Raw genomic sequence first — 24,417 nt, forward strand, 5'->3', positions numbered from 1 at the left:
TATCAGAGAGCATTATTTTATTTTTATACTACTTACAGCAACCTCTCTATTGCATACAGTATTTTCTATCATGTATTAAGCTTTTAAACTACAAAATCTATACTGTGAATACCTGTAATTGTTTAATATGATTTATTAGTTGGAGAGATCAGTTGTCAATCTCAGATTTAATAGATTTTAAATGGTTCTTTGACATTTTCAGCACTTACACAAATATTTCAATCTCTCACCATTTGTACTGTTTTTACAATAATCTTAAAACTGCCCCTTGTGTTTAGAACATTGTAACACTGGTCCAGGAAAGTATATAAGCATATGGGATTTAATGAGGAAACATCCATGCTTGAAATCAAGCACATACTTAGGCTATTGAGTTGGAACACTTGCCTTAACTGAACACTAAATTCTGAAAGCCTTACACAGATTTTACTTAGGAAGACTTTCAGTGATACCATTTTTCAAGAGGAGACTAATGAGAATTCTGACACTCTCTATTCTGTATTAGTGTCCGGGATAGCAAAGACGCTTTTATTTATCCACTAGAAGACAGCTGGCTGCATTTCAATTATTCTGCTGTGTAATGTTATTGTAAAGTGCCTTGAGAGTCTAAGCTGATGAAAGACTGTGGATAAATGAAAAACATCCTGTCCTTTCCTTTCAAATAACTGTAGATTCAGAGTATGGAAGTGATTCCTTTTAAATTCCACATTTTCAGTGTGAGAAGATACTTTGAAAAAGGTCTTTATTTGTGAATTTTGTGATTCGCTTGTTTATTAGCACCAGATCTTTTAAAAAGAAGAGTAAATGCCCACAAAGAAAATAGAAAGGAGTAAAGTATATGAAGAGACACTAAATGCTATAAGAAAATATTCTACTTATCATAGTTATTTTAACATTGCTTTTGTATTGTTTTCTTTAAAACTGTTCGTAATTTTTGTTGAGTCTGTATCAATCTCTGTGATAACACCATACAAAGCAAAAATAAAATCTCTACACTTCTGTGCAGACATGAATGAGGAAATACACTTCTACTTGCCCCACAGTCCTTTTTCATAAAGTTTTTTACTTTTTGCTTTCTTTGTATTAGAATGTATTCAGATGTGATGTGTCATATGTGGCAAATACTGATTAATATCCTCTTGGTGCTCATTATATTCCAAAAGTATACTGTCAGCAGTTCAGATACTAAAACTTAAAAGAAGGGATTTAGGAAAATAAGGGTAAAATAAAGCAGACTGATTAATGTGAGTCTTCTTTTCATAGGCAGAATTTTCAGAAATCAACTTGATAGCCCATGCTGATGGCAATTACGCAGTAGATATCCAAGTATTTCGAAATGGCACTAAAGTTGTCAGGTAAGAAAAACTAAATAGAATAACAGCAAAAAGCAATAAATGGCTTAATGTATGAACGTGAAAGGTACTGAATGATTTTTTTGGATATGTCCAGTAGGGATTTTAGCAGATGCAGTGCAGCTCGGTCATTGGCATGAAGTGTAGGCAATAAAGCATCTGATCAGTGCAGTAAGTCCTGTGACAGGAAGGAACTCTCTCAACATTTTGACCACATGAAAGATGGGTTTGGTTAAGATGAGAATGAAGTCTGGTATAAAAATACATGACTGGGATTTAGAGTTATTGCTTTGGGTCTTATCTTTGCTTCAAAAATAAAGAGTCTTGGTGTTTTTATACATGCCAGACCTTTCCAGATGAGCAGTATCTATTTCCAATGTTGAATATTTTCTACTGAAACAAGCCAAGCTATAGCACTTCTCTCAGGAATGTTACTGGAATATCATTGTCTGTTTGAAAGATTTCAGTTTAAAAGCCTGAGATTTCCCAGTAAACTGTTTTGTCCAAACAGGATTATTCCAACTGAAGGCAGGGTAATTTTACCTTTTTTTTTTTTTCAATGAGGACATCAACAGCACTGTAAATGTAAGGGGAGATCTCAAACAGGGGTATGACTGCGCAAAGTTAAAGCTTAAATAAGTATTAGCAAAATTATTTCAGGTAGTCCTACATTTTATCTAATTTATGGGACTTACTCCTATTCTGGCCACTGCACTTAAGCATGAGTTAAATGTAGCAGTTTTTTGGCTGAACAATTGCATTCAGAAAGGTAGATTGAGCCACCAACAGTGACCTGGTAGTTTACTGCTTATGTTTATCTTTAGGCAAGAGTAAGAGTTCAGGGAGCTGGACAGCATACAACATGTCTCATATCTTCATATTTTTGCACAACATCTGTCCAAATAAAAGATTTGAAAATTTCTACTCATTCATGTAAAAAAAGTCAGGAAAAAAGATATTGAAAATAAGTGTACTTTATGCTTTAAAACTCACAACTGTTTAATCTCTTGTGTATTCTAAAAATACTGCAGCTTAATACAACAACCAGTTATGCCAAATCCACAAGATTATTTCCTTAGAAAAGGAAGAGATTTGCTTTTTTTTAGTTGTGTTGTTTGGTTTTTTTTTTTCCCCAATGGTAGAAGTTTTGGAGCCAGGAAATCTTGATCACTGCTCCTTAGTGGCTTTTCTGCAGTGAGTTTTCCAAACAGGACAAAAATTTTGAGGCCAAGTTAGCATCAAAACATGTCAATACTTAACGTGAGTTGGGAACCTCCAGAAAATAACATCTACAAAGATGTACATTTGCAGTTTATGAGAAAACTTGGTAAAACTGCTGCTTATGTTAAGAAATAGAGACATCTTGTTGTGTCATCAGATAACTCAGACAATTAGATGACAAAGGATTTTATAGTATTATCAGTTTTATGGGTAACTTATTTAACCAAATAGAACTACCTGAAGTTGATAAATTTCACTCAAATCTGTGTGAGATATCTGCATCTGTGTGCACGCTTCCCGGTGTCAGAAGGATATGCAGACATGATGGGAGAGCAGTTCTCTGTTTCTATGATAACTTATCTGGAGATACAGAATATTTTTGTAAAACAAAAATATTTTACATAAATGCTCTGTATCTTCAAAGAAGTGCTAGTCTTTATGTTGCTTTAAGCCTAGTCAGTTTGTGAAGCTTATTGCCTGAAGTTTGGAATGTGCTTCTTGTGTCGCTGAGGAATGCAGAGATACTGATGGATATTACTTTACATGTTGATAAGAAACTTCATTTGAAATCCAGTGTGAAATATGGGTCTGACAATAGGATGTGTGGCATGTTCCTTTGTTTCTGTCTGTCTCAACTATGAAGAGAGGTGGGAGAAACTGCTGGTCCCACTGGTGTCAAAGTTCAGATTGAATATGGACTATGAGTGTATTACTAAAAAGGCATAAACACCTGAATACTCAGATGAAGATTCTTATGTGTTATTAATTTGAGGTTCAAAGTGACCTGGTATCATAGATTTATGAGCAAAATATTAGTTAACAAAACATGGAAATTTCAATGACAAAATTTTAGTGTCTTATTTTAGGAGGAAAAAAATGTATAACAGGCACCTGCTTGTTTCATTTTTGTGAATGAAAATCAAGCCCTGAAAAATTATATCTTATGTTACATAATGCTGAGATTTTGGATCTTACAAATGCCTGAGCCAGGATTAAAATTTTTCTCATGACCTTCTTCTGTATACACAGTCATTCCGTCCAGCAGTAATTACAGAACTAAATGTATCATGTTCCTTTGAGGAGCTTTTGCAAAGCAAAATGATTTTTTTTTTTAAAGCACATTCGCTCAATTCCCCAATTGTTTCATTAAATTGGTATTTTAAAGGACACTTTCTGTTCTGTGCTTTTATTTAAAAACACAGTGGTGCCTTTGAGATGATGTGTAATCTCCTTTTACACTATTTTAAATGGTAGAGGTGGTCTCTTTCTTTCACTGAGTGGTCTGCAATTTTGATTAAGGCATCATTAGTCCTCCAAGTATTATGCTGTGCTAGTAAATTGAATTTCCTTGTTTCAAACCCTTGGCGCACAACCATGAAACCTAGATCACAGATTCTCGGAAGTGTGCTACAGATATTTTTTGGGGAACTTGTTTAAAGGCAAGCATTTCTTTACAAGCTTTGGTCATTGGCCTACAGTGCCATTTTAATGACTCTTGACAGCAAATCTTTATAATGTTGCTTTTGCCAAATCATGCGTTACATTTGAAAGCCAGCTTAAGAATCCAGCTAATATAGTTTGACTACTGCATTCAGGCTGGAATCTCAAAACTGCTAAGGCAATTTTAATATAAATTTTAATTGTTTTAGTTTTGTTTTGTTTTACTAGAGTGAGATTTCTGAATCATTTCGTAATCTTTGGAATTTTTCACTCCAGTACACAGCTTATAATTAATCAAAGCATGTAAATAATTATACCAATTTACTACACTAATTTAATTTATCCTGCAGTTATGCCTCTTTCAGGAGCTTGATAGCTTTAAGCTAGTCGGTGTTTTTTCCACCTATAAAATTTGGATACAGAAGAGAATCTGTCAACAGTCAAGTTTAGGAGCAAATTGCCCCTGTACTGGTGGCTCTGTCCTGTTCCATTATGTCTTCTGTTTTCCATAACCTTCTTCAGTAACTAAATTTCAGGGTTTGAGTAAGGTGCATATGGTGTCAGACTGTTCTCAAAGGTGCATGGTGATAGGACAAGTAGGCACAGAGGTTGCAATAGGGGAAGTCCTGAGAACAAGAGAGAAAGAGGGGGAAAAAAAAGTGCAGTTGTAAGTTTAGAAATTAATTTTGACAAGTGTCTTGATCAAAAGTTGAACTGTAATTATCTGCAGTTATTGTACAATTCCTTTTGCGAGCAATGGGGTTGCTTCATCTCTTACTGTCTTTAAAACAGTCTGATGACAGTTGTGAAAAAAAAATTGTTCCCAAGAAGCTTAAGTTTCTGACAGAGACATTTGCCTGTTTTGTTTTTGATTGTCATTGCTGAGGAATTGGTGTACATAAACTAAGAACATGCTCAGAGTTTATATATATGATTCATCTTTCAGTGGGAAAGCAACCTCGAACGCCATGATAATTTGTCTCTCGTCTTAATGGAGTCCCCTTATTGACTGGCTGCTGCTGTTTTCTGAACAGCAGTTAAGAAAAGATACAGTACAGATTTTCATAAAGCCATAATAATTCTTTCTGTCTTGTAGCATTTACCTTTGTTTTGAGTGTTCTTTTAGTACTTCTCTATCCATCAGCTAGACATTTTTCCCTTTTAAGATTTTGCTGTTGAAGGAAAAACAATTGGATCATTGACTGTTAGTAATGTATCTTTTTTCTTGCTAGGTCATTCAGGCCTGATTTTGTCCTTGTTCGACAACATTCATTCAGTATGGCAGAAAATGAAGATTTCCGTAACTTGATCATTGGAATGCAGTACGCAGGCATCCCGAGCGTCAACTCCCTGGAATCCATCTATAACTTCTGTGACAAACCGTGGGTGGTAAGTGATGTACCAAAAAGTTCTTCTGGTGCAAAAAGTTAATTTGCTTCTCTAGTTCCCTTTCATGAATGTTGATATCAAACTGCAAAGTTACTTAGCAGAGCTGTGAAGCAATAGTGAAAAGAATAAAAAGTAAACTAAGATATTTAAATCATTTTTTCAAAGAGCCAGTGTAGGCAGTGCAAAGACAGAGAGAAAAATATATTTCTGGTACAAATAATGAAATAGGTGAGGAACCTAACGGAAAGCCTATCCACCACTAACGTACTTCCTCAAGTGAGGAAAGTGTGTTTATTCACAATTTGTCTGGGAAAAGCAAGCTGAGAATATTTTTCGTACTTGTGGTTTTGAACATAATTTAAACAGACTTTTAGCCAGTGTTTTCCTCATGCCTGTGAAAATTTTGGGGCTATGCTTTAGCAAGGAAGTCTGAAGCTATTAGTTTCCTCATTTGAAAGCTCTTTTCATAACCTTGTGCATGTGGGGGAGGAGTTACACCTAGAGTAATGAGCTCCACTGGAGATGTATTTGCCAGTTTTAGTGTAGAAGTCAATTCAGTTTTTCATTGCGTTCTTTGTAGTGATGGAGGTAGAATTTGGTGATCTTTTTGATTCACAGAGAAATAAACATTAGTAATTAAAATGTGTTGCTGTAAAAGATGATTATCAATGGTGCAGTCACTGTTCCTGTAAGAGATATATTCGGTTGTCCAAGAGCTAATGAATCTCTTTAAAGAATATCACTTGTTATAAGTAGCCAAAGCTTCCTAACTTCTTCCTCTCATGTCTGAGTAAGAAAACAATAGTTGTCAGTATTTTTCACACCAAAGGAAAGTTTTATTGTGATACTTTTTGTTGCCTTGAAGTAGTTTATTTTTCATACTTATTATGAAAATCCCTCCAAACAATTTTCAACAGATTTTAACATATACCTCTTGCAGCTAATTTTATTATACTTTTTATATTGCAGTAAACTACGGTGGGGAATAAATAATTGATAGAGCATTTATAACTTCTCATAATATATATTGTGCATTGCTGAATCCATTATTTTAATGCATCACATTTTCTATGCTGTGTGGCATTTCTTAATGCTTTGATGCATTGTATGCAATAAATCTGGGCGGTGGAGCAATAACAGTAGCATTTATATGCACTAATGATGCAATAAAAAGTAAATGATTAGTTCCTTGTAATATTCTTCTGGTGGCATTAGAGTCATGGTTGTTCTTCCACCAAACTGATAAAGAGATCTTTTTCTTACAACTGGTCTTGTTGCACGTAAAATTTTTGTGCTGATTTTTCACTCTTATAGTAATAACTGGGAGTAACCGGGAGTTGTAAAAATATTTACTATAACAACTGGAAGACCTAACAAAAACGAATATAAGGTTATGTGTATAAAAGAATTAAGTCATGTTCCATATTTTTTTTGTCTATACAATACACCTCACAAACACACAATAAAGTATTATGCTTACAAGGTCTTATTTGAATTAGAGTTATAATAATTTAAAAATAGTCTTGAATTATGGTAGAGCTTTTTTAAGGTGTGATGTAACAGTTCATGATGAAATGGCTGTCTTCTCAATTGCCATATCTGTATCTTTGATTTTTGAAAAAATTCTCATTTTGGCTGAAATTTTTGTAGTTTCTCTCAGCCAAGATATGGATGAAATGAAAATATTTTTCAGCTGATCTTATTTTATTTGAACATAGGGAAGAATGCTCTTTTTTTCCCCTTTGAGATTTTCTACCTTGTCACTTCTACATCTGACAGCCAAAGTACGTTTTTTTTTTTTTGAAATACTCAAATTTTGCACAGCTTCAGCAAGAGTCCATTTCACTCTCTTAGGTATTTCCTCTCAGAAATAACTATTCTAGAGAAATCTTAGTGTCAGACAAGTCACATGCTTCACACTAGCTTCTTTCATGTTTTAATTAACTTCTGTAGCTCCCTGAAGTTGTTTCCATCAACGTGCATAATAGAGCAGGGCCTGAGCGTGTGCCCCCCACTGCAAGTCCATGGACAGTGAGGTTGAGTAGGCAGCGTTCACGTGTTGTGAGCGTGATCATTCTTTGCTCCACCAGTGGCCTCAGTTCTGTCTTTTAACTACCCGTGACCATAAGCTAAACCTGCAAATATGAGATCGGTTCCCATTCTGAATTTGTGGTGCCACTATACTTTAGTTGGATCCTACTTAGGAGTGTGGATTTTTAATTTGAGCTCAAAAATAGTTTCTGTACAAATGCAAGAGGGCTTCTTTGGGCATTTAACTTGGAATATCCTGACTGCTTTCCTTTGTGGTAGTGAGAGATGTAGAGACAACCATGTTCATCCCAGGGTATCATGAAATCTTCATCAGATTTAGGAAAGCTAAACACTGAAAAAAATCATGCAAACCTGTTTCAACCCATGCCCAGAATAAATACTCTGAGGTAAAAATCCGTTGGTGCTTTGATTCAGGTGATTTCAGGAATGTTCAAATGATATGACAGAATCCAGCAACTGTTGGTTTTGTTAATATTATCCTCACAGAATCACAGAATCATCTAGGTTGGAAAAGACCTTGAAGATCATCCAGTCCAACCATTAGCCTAACATTGACAGTTCTCAACTGCACCATATCCCTCAGCGCTGTGTCAACCCAACTCTTAAACACCTCCAGGGATGGGGACTCCACCACCATCCTGGGCAGCCCATTCCAACGCCTAAATACCCGTTCTGGAAAGAAATATTTCCTAATATCTAGTCTAAACCTTCCCTGGTGCAACTTGAGGCCATTACCTCTTGTCCTATCACTCATTACTTGGTTAAAGAGACTCATCCCCCCTCTCTGCACCCTCCTTTCAGGGAGTTGTAGAGGGCGATGAGGTCTCCCCTCAGCCTCCTCTTCTCCAGACTAAACCCCCCCAGTTCCCTCAGCCGCTCCTTGTACGACATGTGCTCCAGACCCTGCACCAGCTTCGTTGCCCTTCCAGAACACTTCTAGCTTGTTTGATTACATCTAACTCATACACGCTACCCTGCCCCTGTGGAATCCCTGCTGCAAACGGTAGTCTGCTTATGGATGCCGTGGGGTGCACTCCTCAACATATTGCTGCATGCTAGCATTAAACATAAAACCCCTTGGCGCCCATACTGTGCTCCTAGATGTATTTTAGGCCAGTGAATCAAGTGGTGTTCTGCACTTGTTAAAATGACACATATTTAAACTGAACTGATACAAATTTAGTTAAACTGTAGCTAGAAAAAAATAGCAGAATTGTTCTGCAAGTTCCTTGATCAGAAACCAGTTCAACAGTTACAGCACGGATTAAAGGTATTGAACCACCTACCAGTCTCATCTCTATATACAGAACTTCATGATTTGGTGAAACTGAAATTGTATGTTTGCAGTTAAGACCATTTTCTTATTTATTTAAATTTCTGTCTTTTTAATCATGGCTTAAATACTAGAATAAACTTTTAATTCTGATTACATTTTATATTATTTGTTGTCTAACATTCATATGAAAAGAAAAGTAGGTTCCACTTCGTACACATATGTATCTTTACATAAAGTACATCTTACAGTTAGAAAGTGTATTCAGCGGTCATGAGTGTCCATCTCAGTTTTGCAGCAGTGCAAGGAAGCAAGCATGTGCTTCGACTTACCATCAATTAGCCCCCTTTCTTCTTAGCATGGAAAGGATGACTTTCTGGACAGGTCCTTTGTCAGCATGAATGACCTGATACCTGTATGAAAACTAATTTCTATAAAAATTGCAAGTTTAGAGGTTTATGAAAAATTAGAAAGCAGAACTCTAGATAAAGCCATAAGTAACAATCTTTATGAATTTATGAGAAACAGATTGACTTTCCTGCAGGTAAAATTTGAGTGACAGAAGTGAATTGCAGTTTCTATAACAGCAGAAAAAAAAATAGGGTGTCCAATGGAAAGGGCCTTTAAAGGATGAAAAATTACTGAATTAGTCATGGGCCATTGATCTTACTTACATCAGTGTAAAATCAGTAGTATAGAATTGCTCAGAGGGGAAGGAAGTCAGGAAAGTTAGACTAGTTATAAAAGGGCCATCAAATAAAATGAGAATTAGAATCCAACATACAAGATCTTTTTTTTTTTTTTAAATTACTGTTCTTCAGAGTGTCAGGTCTTTACTTTTTTTAGAACATACAGCTCCAGATGCCTGACATCTCTTTTCAATCCTGAAGGCAGATTCACACCCTGCCTTAGAAACCAAAGCACCTGCCCTTAATTTTTCAGCAGAACTCTTTTTGTACTGTGTCTGCAGACACACATGGGTTTCTATGCCTTTGCCAATAGGCACTCAGCAAATTTGTATTTGATCTGAGGTATATTACTGAAAGATGGGGGTGTGGTGGGAAGATTGCCAGGAACATACTAAAAGCGTTTCTGAAAACAAGTCTTAAAGCTTGTGTTTTCCTGTGTCAGGACATACATAGTTCCTTCAAATACATGTCAAAAGTTCAAAGCACCATATAACCCTTTGAAAAGTTAGGATGCTAGCAATCATGGCAAAGAAAATATTGAAAAGAATGTGTGTGGTGAGATGTTTGCATACTGAAATATGTTAATGATTTGGGATTATTACAGTACTCTTGTTATTTCACTTCTGTGATAATACTCACCACCTACTTCATGAAAAATTCATGATCCTAGCTTGCAAGATGGATTTCGCTTAAATGCTAGTCAGAAAGCTACTTACCTAGGGGGAAAGCATGAGTTTTATAAATAAAGACTACGTTGTTTATTACTGAGTGCATGCAGAGCTGTGGAGGAACTGTTCTAAGGTTCATGCCCTCTCTTAACCATGTTGGAATATTTCATTGCTTTGTCATATTGCAAAGTAATAGTGCTGTGCATGTCTCGTCCCATTCAAATGAGACAAAAATCTTACCTAGCTTAATTTACAGTTACATCGAGTTCAGGGGTGAAGTTCCATTTTATAATTTTACTCATGTCTAGTCATGTGCAAAACCTGTTGTAAAGCATTTATGAAAGTTTTATAATATTAAAAAGAAAAAAGCATAATTAATTACCTAAAGTTGTGGTTTGATATTATTTAAAGTAACAATCTAGGTATTTTATTATCTCTGTTTTCCTTTAGAAAATGTCATTCAAGAAATAAGTGAGACATTCCTTAACTGAGGCTTATGAGATCGTATGTAATCTTTCTGATAGTTCATGGTGTAGGTAAGCAAAACAAGTGACTGTGGAGGCCAGAAATAACTGGAAAATGCGATGATAATGACAGTGCTTGCAGTAATAGGTAAAATCTCATGGTTATGATTCAGACTCAGGAAATAATATTTTTTTTAAAACCCACAATTTTCCAGCGTATTGGGTTGAAATTTTTAACAGATCCTTGTGTCCTGCATGCATACTTTTGCATACTTCTCTTAAGTATGCTTAAGTGTTTCCATCGAGCCCCACTCTTGATTTTAGCTTGATTTGCAAATATTGGTGATGGGCTGCAGTCTTGGAATACCACAGATTATTAGCTCTTCACCCATCCTGTGTGTAGCAGATAGCTAATAAGAGGAGTTATGCAGTGAGGTAGAGTTAATTGAAGTATACTAAACGTGCAGACTCTGACTTACTTGTCAGGGACAGCAAAGTTCAATGTCCATGACTGCTATAGATGGATAGAACACTTTATTTCAGTTAAACCTGGACTGTGACATACTAATTACATGCGTTATAGCATCTGGATTGCTACTTCTAGTTCAGATAGTGATAAGCATTTCAACGCTGCAGAGATTACAGAATTGCTGCAATTGTATAGACCGAGTGTGTATGACTGAAGAGAAAGAAAGTTCTCATAAAATGAGTCCAATTCCATGATAGCAGTTCTGGTTTCTTTACTGCAGAGGAAAAACATAGCAGCATCTGTGGCTGGCTGCAAATCTCTTCTGTTGTTAGTGTGCCTGGGGAGGCTATGTAACAGTGGTTGGTACCGAAGGCTTCAAGGATCTGCTGATACATTAATTACACATTTACTCTGATGAAGGAGATGGCACAACCTACAATGTAATAATGGGTCTACTAAAAACATTTGTGAGCACTGTGACCTTAATTAGCTGTTGCCATGCTGGTGGAAGAGTCTGTATTTAGCCTGAAATACTGACTTGACGTAATCGTGGAGGGATGTAGAAAGCCCTCTGTAGTGTGTCAAGCTACTGCATAGTTGTAACAGCTTGTGAGGAGACATCTGTCACTGCATGGATGGGAAAGCGGGGGGCTGAGCAGGCTTGGCCTCAAGTGCAGTAAACTCTGCTGGCATAGTGACAAACTGCTACATCAGGTCAGTAATGTGGGAAAGAAAGGGAAAAAATAGGAACTGTTTTCTGGTCAGAAACCGGCAGAGTGAAATTAAGACCCAGAAGACAGAGATACCTGTATTATCTTAAAGACAGCTGAAAGAGATTGTGGAATTTTTACATAAAGCTCTAGATGTGAACCCATCTTGTACTGAAACATCTTCAGAAGGTCATTGGGACTTCGTCTGCTTCATTGTAAGAATTTATTGTTATTAAGGGTTTTCAATGTAAGAGAAGTGCCCTAGAACACGTCGTTATGCCAAAATTTATTTCCTTGCTCATCTGCAATCATTCTGAGTGAAGGCTGGCTATGGCTTTTCCTTTGTCAAACTTGGTAGTATTAGAAATCTCACAGTTCTTGTTTGTTTCTTTTCCTACAGTTTGAGTGGACAGCCAAATACTTTTTTTGCAAGTTTGTTGAAGTTTTTCTTTTTTGCTCCTTTTGCCAAGCTTACGTAATTCTATGCTTTCATGTGTTACATCTTACTTTGCATTTCTTTTGCAGATGATTTTCAACTTAACTGTCTTCATCTTTCTACTCTTATTGAACACTTCATTTCTCTATTTGCTTTCTTTGGAAGGTCTGTTTTAACTGCCCTTTGTTGCTTTCCGATGGTATTATAGTACTCTCCCCCACCTTGTTTTCTCATCCTTCATGTGTTGCTGTTAGAAGCTGCACTCTTGTGCTTTCCCTCTTCAAGCTACACTTTAGTAATCTTGAGCAACAGATTGGGGCACTGGCAGGAAACTTGTAGGCACTCTGCAGGGAGGAGCACGTAAAAGAAATGAGCTCTGTTCATTCCAGCTTCCTGTTGACAGAACTTATTGAAGCTATGTTAACAGGCAGACGCAACCACACAGATGGGTTTCAATATTGTGTCAGAGTATCTTCTAGAGAATGAATAACAAATAAAATGTATGTGTGCAAGAAGAAAAGTCTTTTGAAAACCTATTTACTGTAGGTAAAGGTCCACATCTATGAGACCTTTCAATGCTATTCCATGTCTGGTTTAGGGTAAGAAATTATACATTTCTTACCAAATATTTATTACACTGTAAGAAAATTCTGTGCTCATTACCAAAATTAAGATTTGTACAATAATGCTGAACAATGGGCTAGAATTTGGCTGGTTATTGCACTCCTCTATATGGCAGAGAGGATCTTATTGAAGGTCAAGACTAAAGAATGCATACCTGCAATCTGGCTTCAACTCAGATAGGGAAGACATTTAGGAATGTTCAAATTTAAATGTCTGTTAACAGTAGAAATATTAAGACCTGTATGTTAGTCAGTAGCTATAGTTTTATCTGTTTCATTAGATGAAACCTAGAGCCAGCATTGAACTTTCTTGTTGTTTCAGCCATTCTGGCAAGACTGATCTACTTGATAGATAAAGACAGGGACGCTGGGCAGCCAGAGCCCACCCAAAGAGTGGCTTTTTCCCACCCTTACACTTGAGGAAGGTACTGTAGCAAGAGCAATTCCTTTCTTTCGCTTCAGGACTGGAAGCCAGGTGCTGTCTGTCTCAGTCAAGCAGCGCAGAGTTGCTTTCTTAGGCCCTGGACACAATCGCATGGGTAGTAAAGTTTGAACAGCTTCATGTGCTAATGTGTGATAATCTCCATAACAAATTCAATTTGTCTATTTGCGAATATTTACATGAATGGTAGATGCCTTTCTAAAACCAGTTTTGTGGCTTTTATTTGTATGAAGGGTATTGGTTTTACAGACATAGTGAAGGCAGAGGTCTGTGTATCTATAGGGCAGCCAGAGAACAAACTGTCCACGTGTGCTATTCTTCCAGCACTGATGCGAGCAGAACTTTCTTAAGCATAAAAAAAGCATAGTTTAATTCTCTGTCAGCCAATGAAGATTTTGGCCTCTTTGCTCAGACTGCCAGTTAAAGCAAAACATGTTGATGGATTTGTAGTGCGAGACCTGCAAGTAAATTCACAAAACTGTGTCAGAAGGAAGGTGAAAACATTTTAAGTTTTTTGGTCAAAAGACAATTTACTAGCAAGTTTGAACATTAAATTGGAGCAAAGTTCATAAATACTTATTAATTTAAATGTATAACAAAGAAATCTAAATGTATTAACCTAGCAGTGTGTTTTCCTCTTGCGCCTCTTTATAGAGTTATTTTAAGTTTAATCTATTCTTGAAATAGAAAGGGAATATTGCAGTCTTGCTTAATGATTTTGCTTTCCTAAAATATATAAGCCCACTTGAAGTTCCTTGAAAAAAGCAGAGACCCTTTAGAAATGAATATACCTCAGTGTGGTGGCAATTTCTGTTCCATACAGCAAGTGATTCTTACAGCTCTATATTCATCAAGCTTTGCTTGAACTATGAAGTACTTTATATATAAACTGAGTGTGTATTTATATATTTTGCTTTGACCAGCATTTGCTGCCGTGAGGCTAATTTAATGAAAAAGTGGACTCAGATTTTGTACTGCATTCTTGAATTTTGTGGTAGGTTGTTGTCACTTTGCCCTGTTCTTCTCCACATTAAAGAGCAGTGGTGGAAGCTTTTGACATCCATTACAGACTTTCATTGCATTGAACATTTCTAGTGGCAGAAAATTGAAACAGAGTTTTAAACATTTCTTAGCTTCTACTGAAAGAAACTATTTAAATTAAGGCTGTAAGATTAATCTGAAAACCAGGACTATAAAGCTGTGGTTCATATCCTTTGTATTATCTGCTGTTCCTCCTACAGTATTGAAATTCAAAAACCTTGTTCTGTGCTTGCTTAGACAAATATCTGTAATTGAAGGCCAGATTATGGAAATTAAGTTTGATGTCCTGTGTGATCTTAATATTTAATTAGAAAGGAAACCTGTGTGTTATATTCCCCACTGAAGTACCTTAGAAGATAACTTTTTCTAGCCACAATCTAGGTAGAGATTATATGTGCTTCTTCTATATATGACCGTGGTGACTCAGTGATGAGGAGAATCGGGGGACTAGACTTTCCTTCCTGAAAAGGGAATTTGTCACCCATCCAGGAAAATCCCTCCCATTGTGCTGTCACCCCCATCACAATCCCCACTCCTTCCTGTCCCCTCTCTCCCTCTACACAAGTATTGTTCTCTCACGTATCTTCAAAACTTCCACCAGTGCTGCCTGTTGCCATCTGATTTCCTTGCTGTCATTCCTTTATGTTTAGCTTCTATTCTTAGCTCCAGTTCACATCTGAAATGGATGTAAAGTGTACTTGTCCTTGTTTCTTTTATGACATGTAGTAACTTACACACCTGTTCTGTGAAGTATCTTCTTTAGTTTATGGTTTAGTTTAAAATGCTATAAAGTATTGCACTGTTTGGATGCTGGCCACCTCAGAGAAGTCCTCCGACTTTCTGTGCTGGGCTGAAAAGAGAGCATGTTGGCTGGTCTTGTCTGAGGTCTTGTCTGATCTGGTCTTGTCTGAGCATTCTACCACTCAGCTTCGTCAGTAGATAATTTGAGAAAAAGTTTTCCAAATTTTCTTCTCTTGCTGAAATGAGGAAAGGATCTCGGCACAGAAAAGTCCACGTAGGTAAGAAGCCCAGTTTGACTGAGCTTGAATTCTGTGAACAGAGTTGTAGATGCACAGGATTGCATCCATGTACAATTGAAGAGAAAGAAAAAAAAAAAATATTTTAACCGTATGTTTAATTTAAGGGGTTTGCTTCTTACTTCAATGGTTAAGTACATAAATAATGCTTTCTTCCTGGAGATAACTTCATACAGACACACCTGAACACCTGCACAAAATTTCGTTAACTGCAAGACTTCTTAACAATTAATACGGGCAGGCTATATCTGCAAAAACACAGTTTGCATTAAAAGATAGATTTCTTCTTCTACTGTGAAGTTTTGTTGAATTCAGTATTTTTATAAAAACTTACTATTTTAACTGGGAAGTCTCAGGATCTTAGTATCTCTAAAGAAAACCACAGAACAATAAAATCTCTTTTTATTGTAGTGAGCCACAAACCCTTTTCAGAAGTGCTTAAGCACATGCCCAAGTCCCATTATAATAAACAGGTGCACAAATGTTTCCTTGAACAGGACTCTGAACTCGATGTTCCCATAATAGTGGAATAAACTGAACATTCTCATTGCTGCCAAGTGCACCCAAGAAGGAGTCCTCATAGCTTTTGAGTGACTCAGTTCCATAAACTTCTTTTTTCCCTCTGTAACTTTTCATTCTGAAATAAAAGGTTCCAGAAGGCCTCTTGATCTAGGCCTCACAGTACTAATTTTCGCTAATTCTGTTCTAACAAACATGTCTTGATCTGTTTTCTACCTTTTATGCTCATAGGCTATTTTCCCTTCATTTTAATCCACATATCTTCCTTAAATCTCGCTTTCCTCACTGTTTATACATTTTGTCACCATCTCTTTCATTAGCCAAGGTGTTTCTCATTGCCAGATGCCTTGCTACTCAACTTTGCAAGACAAGATTAAATGGTTTTATGTCTCTGACTGTGATCCTCTTCTATTTTTTGGTTGCTTTATTTTTTTTAAATCCTGCTTTTGTAACTGTTGTAGAAAACTTTTATTTTCCTCTCATGGATGCACTCTGGTAATTTGTAAGCGAGAGCTCTGCGTGGAGTTCTTCCAAGGGCATGAGGTTTTTATTTAAGGCTTTTTTTTTTTTTTTCCATCCTGTAGAAATTCTTAATGTTTTTTATATCTCATCAGATGTAATTCTGATGTGAAAATATTCCAGCAGTTAATTACAGCAGTGATTAGCAATTGGAGAGGTGTGCCTCTCAGAGGTAGTACAGGCTGTACAGAGGTAGCACAGGTAGTACATGCTGCAGGAGAGGTGTAGAAGCCAAATAAATGCCTTTGGACATTCTGGGTAACATGGAGCAGACAACCCAAATAGCTCTGGAAAGGATTGGCACAATCCACACAGGCTTAGTAACACCATCTCAGTAGATGCAGACAAGTACCCTAGAGGGTAAGGAGGGAGCTGGAGATAAAGAAGGTGAGGAAACATCAGCTGTAGTTAAAGGTGGAAGGAAGAGATGCTGCCCAGAATGATGAGTCAAGCAGCAGGACTTAAATAAAAAAATGCGGTGGGGGAGAGCAGCTCAGCTTGGTGAGGCAGAGATCATCACCATGTTCTTGTGTGAGGCTGGGCTGCAAAAGGGTTAGGAAACAACTCATCTGTGTTATAAAACTACCACTTGAATTATGATGCAGGGTCCATATAAGTTATCTTTCCATTCATAGTCCAACTGTGTTGTCTTTGGCTTTGCATTGTAATAATGGAAAACTATTGGAGGAACATCAAGTTCTTTTGTCTGTTCCCATCTTTTCTCATTCTGTTAATGTGCCCAGACTGATTTGTAGGCGATGTTTCATTGTTCAGTTGCCATGTCAAACTCTGAATTGACTTTGAAAGTTTGAATACTTTCATTAAGTTGTCTGTCAGCTCCTGCTGACAGAAAGAAGTACGTAAGCTAGAGTCAGCAGTCTGTTCCCCTTGATTCTCGTATTACGTATCAAATAGCAAATCAAATGTGTATGTACTCAGCCTTCTGGAAAAGCCTTGAATGTTTACTAAAGCATAATAGAAGAAATGTAGGCCAATTGCAACAAAAAAGCACATGAAAACCTTAAAAAAAGTAACATCGATACTTCCCAGGTAATAGTCATTTTTAAAAAATAAATCAAACCCCACAGAAACTCTGTTTAAAATGCAGGCAGAGTGCAAAATCTTGGTTAAAGTAAGTTGACTCCCACAGAGTACATGTGTCAAATTGTCAAATGTACCCTCCTGGCCCCTTCCACACAACTGCTTAATTTCTTCTCCCTCTGAAGGGTCTATGATGTTTGTGTCTCAACCTGTTGGCCACCAAGGACCCCTGATATATTTGTTCTAATGGTATTTAGTCTGTGCTTTTGAACATCTCTTACAAGGAAATCATGGTTTTCTGGAACAACCAGCTATATTTCCAAGCCTCAGCCTAAAAATGGACATTTCAGCCTGAAAATGGACTTCAGGACATTTTTCATGCCATCTGAAGGGGATAAAAAAGTCCATGTGTCATCATCTTTATTAGTTTCCTATAGTAGAAATGTAACATAAACCAGCCCATAACGTAAACCAACTCATCTTTCAGCTTCATAACCTACAGACCCTACAAGAGACCTCTGCAGATTATTGTAGGGAAAAGGGAGCTTCCCTTTGTATATTAAAAGGAAAAATCCAATTGCTGAGGCCTCCATCCGTGCTCACATGTAGTGATATATATATCCAGGCATAATTTAGTGTGCGTTTCACAGAGAAATGCTAGGAACTTCTACAGCATTTCCATGGAAAGCTGTCTTTCATCAATTCTTAGTCTTATAAAGGAATGATTAAAGTGTACAGTAGGATGAAACTTTTACTCTATCTAAACGTTTCATCAGCATAACAACCCCATCTTTAAACTGGTTTGCATCGTCTGCTTTTAAGTAATGCATGTTCAAAGAAAGCTGGCAGCAATACTGAATATTATTAGAAACTTAGAAATTTTATTTTAGTAATTTCACCCACAAACACTGATACACATGCAATACACTTGGTAAAAGGCAAATTTACATGGACGGAAATCCAGAAGTAAACTGCTATTGCAGGGAATTTCTTCAGTCTTTAGATGTGCCCACACCTTAGTGCAGTTAACATAAGTTAAATCTCAGCTAAAAGTGCTATTTTTTTGACAGAGGGATTCAAAAAGTGTTCACCCATCAAAGTTTTCCTGTTTCTTTAGTCCTAGAGAATGCCAGCTCATCTGGTTTGGTGAAACAGACTATCCAGAGAATTTTGTGATCATTTTAGTTGTTACTATGAAGTATTAGATGGCCAGTTGGAGTTCTTCCACTGTCAGTAGAAGCAAGCCTTAACTTGTAAAGAGGACAGGTAATGAATACTCACAATAAAGGAAAGTCTCTGACAGAAAAGGTTTTATAATACACAGCTCAGTGGTACTTCCCTAATAGGCAACAACTGTACAGGCAAATGTGAAGTAGTTCATTGCATGGAGCATACCAGGAAATTCCCCACTGGAATGCACAATGGGCTCTTGCCTTCAGTCTGGCAAGAGAGACTAGTCTTGTGGGAATTAAAGGTAACACAAAGCACCATCTGGAGTAATTAATTTTAAATATATCTAATTATCTTCGAGGAAAAAATTTGTGCAGTTTGTTCAGGAAAAAATCTGAGCATTTCAGGGATGACATGCATGTAATTAAGCACATTTTAACTCATCTAAAGTGATGAGCAAAGTCGTTACTCAAATCTTTATGAAGTTAGCAAAGTGATTTTTTGTAACTGTGCGCTGCTTGATTACAGTACAGTCTATGCAGTCAAATTTATGACGTTCCATTCTTGGTGTAATGAAACCCCATAAAGCTTTTATATGAAATCAAAGGCAATAAGTATCTTTTTTGACTAAGTATTTCTTCTTATCTGTATCTTACTTTGTTGGAGAGGAGAAAAAGTACAGCTGGCGCTCTCCTGGTCTTTTATGGAACAACAATCTGTAGGCCTAGATGTGAAAGCATTTAATCCCTAGTAGAAAAGAGGAGAGCTGACATTACAAAGAAGGTTAAAAAATCCCACTATTTTCCTTTTTAAAAGATAATCTCAAACCTGTGAATGTATATTCCTGAGAATATATTTTCCTGCAAAATTTGAAAATGAGAAGTAAATTCAGTTAGCTAAAATAAGAGCTAAAAGAACTTTTTTTGCTTTCTTGTTTTTTCTTAAGATGTTGAAAAGACTCCTGCTGAAATACTAAGCTCTATGAGTTTCATTTTTAGATAATTGTAAAATCTCCCAGGGTTTTCAGCATCCATAAAAGTACTGTATTTAAATAGAGAGTGGCTTTACCAGTATCCTCTATTTCGTGAACATCCCTTGATGAACATTATCTGAAAACACTGGGTAGAAAAGCACGTAATGTAGTATTCTATATTCAGCCTATCTGTAAACTCTGCGTAGCTTCCAAATTGTCCTGATACAACAGGATTTTCAGAAGTGGTTTTTTGCTTCGGTCTGTGTAACTGATGTTTGTTTGGTCCAGCTGCTCAAAAGGAAAATGTAAAAAGGCACAGTCCAGATCATACTTACAAATTGATAGAAAACATAAATGAAATTCCTTTTCATAAATTGCCCAGTAGGAATCAGGGAAAATAGGAAATATTTGTATCAGTTTAAGGATGTACAATTAGAATACCAAAATTTTATGTGAATTTGGGTTGAATTTATCAAGGGTTTTTTTTTGGGGGGGGGGAGAAAAGTTTGATAAGAGATTCCTAAAATTGTAAACACACAGGTGAAACAGTGTCCCAGGAGGGGCAAACGATAAATCACTCACCCTGACTGTGGGAAATCTGAGTTATTTCTCTCCTCTGCCTCAGGAAATTTAAACCTGCTCTTCCTATTTGCTATTTCATATCTTAATTACTAGATTAGAGGGTACTTTAGAGTGATACATGTGTATTATCTGGGCTTGATACTATTTTATTTTATGTAAACAAACATTTGCTAGTATTAGTCTGAATTATAGCTTTCTTATCTCTTGAGCAAATACCACGACCCCTACAAATAGTGTTGGTTTCTCACTGTCTTTTGCTTGCTTTCAGTGAAAATGGAAAATAGGGACAGAATCACAGGAAATACAATAATATGATTTCTTTAAAAGGTTTTTACTTAAAGACAGGCAAATAGATTTATTTTAACATAAGTGTTGTTTGACACGAATCATGTGTTCAATAGGCACTATTTGCTTCTGAAATTTTGAATTTGGATCTTGGATAAGAGCAGAAATAAACAGTAAATTGCCAGGAATCCTATTTGCAAACCACCTTATTTTGGTAGCTGTGATAATATTTCATTTCCTTGAGGTCTGTTTTGTACAGCACACTATCCAACTAGAATTTCTTAAGCTTTTGGTGAAAACTACTCATCATTAAGGTATTTTCCACTGGACTTCAAAATTTAAATATGTGTTTTACCAAACCTAAGTAAACACCACTAAATTAAACAAATTCTCTACGCCAGCTGGAAAAGCGATGCTAAGCTTTCATCATTTTTCTTTCCCTTTAAACAGTTTTTACTGTCCCTGCAACCTAAATTGCATTAACAGAGTAGGTATTTGATCAAACTGCATTATGGACAGAGTTCTATTGTTCTTTGCTTTTTTCCTGTTTGTAACCAGCAAATCCCACTATTCAAACTGTTGTGCTAAGTTGTTTATGTCTCATGTTGGCATAATGACAATTAAACACATCACAGGCATGTACAAGCCAGAGCTTTGGAGTCTTGAAACAATAGTGGTCTTCTGACTGCCAAAGTCGTCTTGCTCCCTAGAAACCTCGCTTGCTAAGCCGTGATTTCAAGAGTGATTTAGTTTTTGAGCTGTTACAACAGAAGAGTTGATTTGTTCACTACAGAGAAAGAACACCCCCGAAATACATTTCTATTTAATAAAGAATTCTTTGTGGTTTTGTGTTTAAATGTTGTTTTGCTTTCTGTGTTGTTACTACAGTCCAGCATATAGGTGGACTGGATACATCAGAGAAAGGGCCCAGACAGAAAACATTAATAGAAATGGCAATAACATGTAGCTGTTTAATTTATCAACATCTTTGCTGATCATGGAAGAATGTGGCTATGGTAAATGGCTAGAGCCTAGGACGTTAAAATTCTCTTGTTTGTTCTTCACCTGACTCGTTACGTATGACATAGTTATTGCTTTTCTCTGTTGGCCAGTTTTGCAAAATTGCATTTCAATGTCAGTGAGGTGCCAGAGGCTGAAGTAATGTGAAATATGCCTGATCTTTAGAATAAAGATGGTAGAAAATGCAAAATTGTAATGATTCTATTATCACAAAATCAGCTTAAAATGCATAGAAAATGAAGTATCTGAAAACCAGTATTCCGATGTATTCCATTTTCTGTACACATGGAGGCTTAACTCTTAGAGGTGTTGTTCTTTGTTGCTCTCTGTATGAAGTCATAGTTTGCATGGATTAAAAAGGTGTGCATGTGAGAGGAGGAGAGAGAAAGTGTGTAACTTGATGATCCCAAGGGTCTTTTCCAACCCGAATGATTCTGTGATTCTGTGTATGTGTATTTGCTGAGTTTATGAAACGCTGAAGACACAAAGCAAAATGACAGTATGAGGTCATTTTGGTAGAATGTGATTTCTCTCCTAAGCTTTTTGTTTTGTTTTGCTTTATTTTACAGTTTGCCCAGCTGGTGTCTGTCTACAAAACTTTGGGTCCAGAGAAGTTTCCTTTAATCGAGCAAACGTTCTATCCAAATCACAAGGAAATGGTACGTGCAAATACCAATACTAAATTTGTTTACTGTCTCTGTAAAACAGGAACTGTAAACACACAATTCATTTCCCCATTGACTGTCTATTTTAAAAGCCATTTTGGGAGCTTTCAGAGGGATGAGACTGGGTGACCACTTGAAAGCATTGTGATGGTTAACTGGAAGATTTTCAGATGTGAAGGTAGTAATTTTTCAGCTAACCAACTTCAGATCTTAAAGAGATTAAATGCTTGTGAAGACACTGAACAACTATTAAAGTGCAAGAGTTACTTTTATGGTTTGTTTTCAGCCTAGTCCTTTATGATATGTTCAAAGTGTTTATTATCTTTGTAGACGATGCACAAAGCTATGGGCCTGTCAGTGTAGAACTTTGAACTCATCTAAAATCAGGGTCTTTATGAATTGTGATCTTCATGTACCTGAGCTGACTTTGATTCCCAGTCCTTTACAGACAGAAACGCATTCATAAAAATAACACTTCTGACCTTTACTCATGACCTATCTTATGCTACAGACATGTTTTTCTTGCTTTTCTATAGTTTCTAAACAGAAATTCTTTCCTGAGTATATTTTTCTAGAGGAAATACTTTCAGCACTGAGAGAAACTGGAGGGGAGGCTGTTTGCTGATTGAATAGACTAGCAGAGAAGCATCAATTATTTTTAGAAAATAGTCCAGTCAGCATATGTCACACAGCTGTGATCCAAGTACCATTGCAAGGTCGTGATAAATACGTTAGTTAGCTGTTTATGTAAGGTCCCCGAGCTGTAACTGCTGTGTGTCTGTCTTGAGACTCTGGCTAGCACTTCGTTGTCATAGGTGGCATCTAAGATAAGCATCAGTGGCAGCAGTTGACTAAGATTTCTTCTGAAGTCTTCTTTCTCCCACATCTGTCTCATCTTTTGGTAATAAGCACAGTATGGTGCAGTTCTGCCGTATTTTTTGATGTATTACAAGAGTGGCAGGATGGCTCTTCATACTGCTTTCCCATTTCTCTCTGGTCTCTTTGGACTAATAACTCACAGATGTTTCCACTTCTCTTGTCACACATGACACTTCTGAAAAGAGCTTTCGCCACAGTATGTATTTAGTAAATTTGCTCACAGAAGTTTTGTAGAGCCAAAGGAGAATGGTACTGATCTGGAGCAGCAGATCTAAATATTGTCCCAGACGGTCAAATCCTCAAAATGGAAGGGAGAAGAGGGTTTTCTTGATGGATTTGTCAGGAAAATATACAACTTTATACATAATTTACTTTTTTTTTTTTTTTTTAATGCAAAGGAAGTGGTTTATGCCTTGTGGATTCATTCATAACAGGTGGAGAAGCAGAACCACATCTTATATTTTGCAAGATGCTTTTTTAAATAGTAATAAATTTTATATCTCTTTATTTTCATGGGAATGTCCAAGATTAAAGCTGGTTTATAGTTTCCTGCACACAATTTATTGTTCTTTCTTCATTATTTGATCAGCTATTATTCAGGCTCCCCAGGGAAGTGGTCACAGCACCAAGCCTGTCAAGAGTCCAAGGAGCATCTGGACGATGCTCTTAGTCATATGGTTTAGTTTTAGGCAGTCCTGCAAGGAGCAGGGAGTTGGACTCGATGATCCTTATGGATCCAACTTGAGATATTCTATGATTTTATTGAAAAAGCAGGCCTTTTTAATGCATTGCTAAATTGCAGTACATAGAAACAAAGAAAATATCCTATAATTCTGGGACAAGAATCAATGTGTTGGCTTTTAATTTTTCCGTAGTATGACCCTGTTGATGGTCTACCAGTCCAATTGCAAACTGCTGTCTTTAACAACTGATTGAATTCAAATTCAGTAATAGAATACAAACAAGATAATGTGTATATGTACTTATAAGGTATATTTTGCTTAAAACTGTAACAACTGAGTGGGGATTTTCCCCCTTTGTTCCTCTACATTGCTAATTAATGTCTGAACTGATAAGTTACTTGTCTTTTGTTTGAACTTTTGAATGTTAATGTTCTCCACAGCTGAGTAATTTTTTTACATATTTCTACGTAATGAATGTTAATCTAGAGAAAATGAATGCATTTTGATATTGCATTGCCATACATGGTTTAGAGGTTGCTGTAATAACTGATTGTGATGAAGCTCGTTTGTTTGTTTTCTCCTTCTGAAAAAATTATTTAGAACTTTGTGACTTGAAAAATAATCAGGCAACATGATAACAAGATAACATTTTATTCAAATTTCTAGAATGGGTTGTAAGATGATCTGGATATCAGCGTCTTCTAGTTGATGAATTGAAATCATATTGTGCTATTTAAATTTTGTTGTTTTTTAAACACTGTTTATTAATAGCTGG

General features: G+C 36.5%; 1 protein-coding gene across 1 annotated transcript in view; it reads left to right on the forward strand.

Moving 5' to 3' along the window:
- Positions 1-24,417, forward strand: part of SYN2 (synapsin II) — a 196,210-nt gene that overhangs the window by 76,280 nt on the left and 95,513 nt on the right. The window contains exons 3-5 of the mRNA XM_074836641.1: positions 1,264-1,355; positions 5,246-5,402; positions 21,985-22,074. Of these exons, the coding sequence (XP_074692742.1) occupies positions 1,264-1,355; positions 5,246-5,402; positions 21,985-22,074 (339 nt within the window). The remainder of the gene's footprint in view (positions 1-1,263; positions 1,356-5,245; positions 5,403-21,984; positions 22,075-24,417) is intronic.

Source organism: Strix aluco, chromosome 11 (assembly GCF_031877795.1).
Source record: "Strix aluco isolate bStrAlu1 chromosome 11, bStrAlu1.hap1, whole genome shotgun sequence".
Classification (NCBI taxonomy): domain Eukaryota; kingdom Metazoa; phylum Chordata; class Aves; order Strigiformes; family Strigidae; genus Strix; species Strix aluco.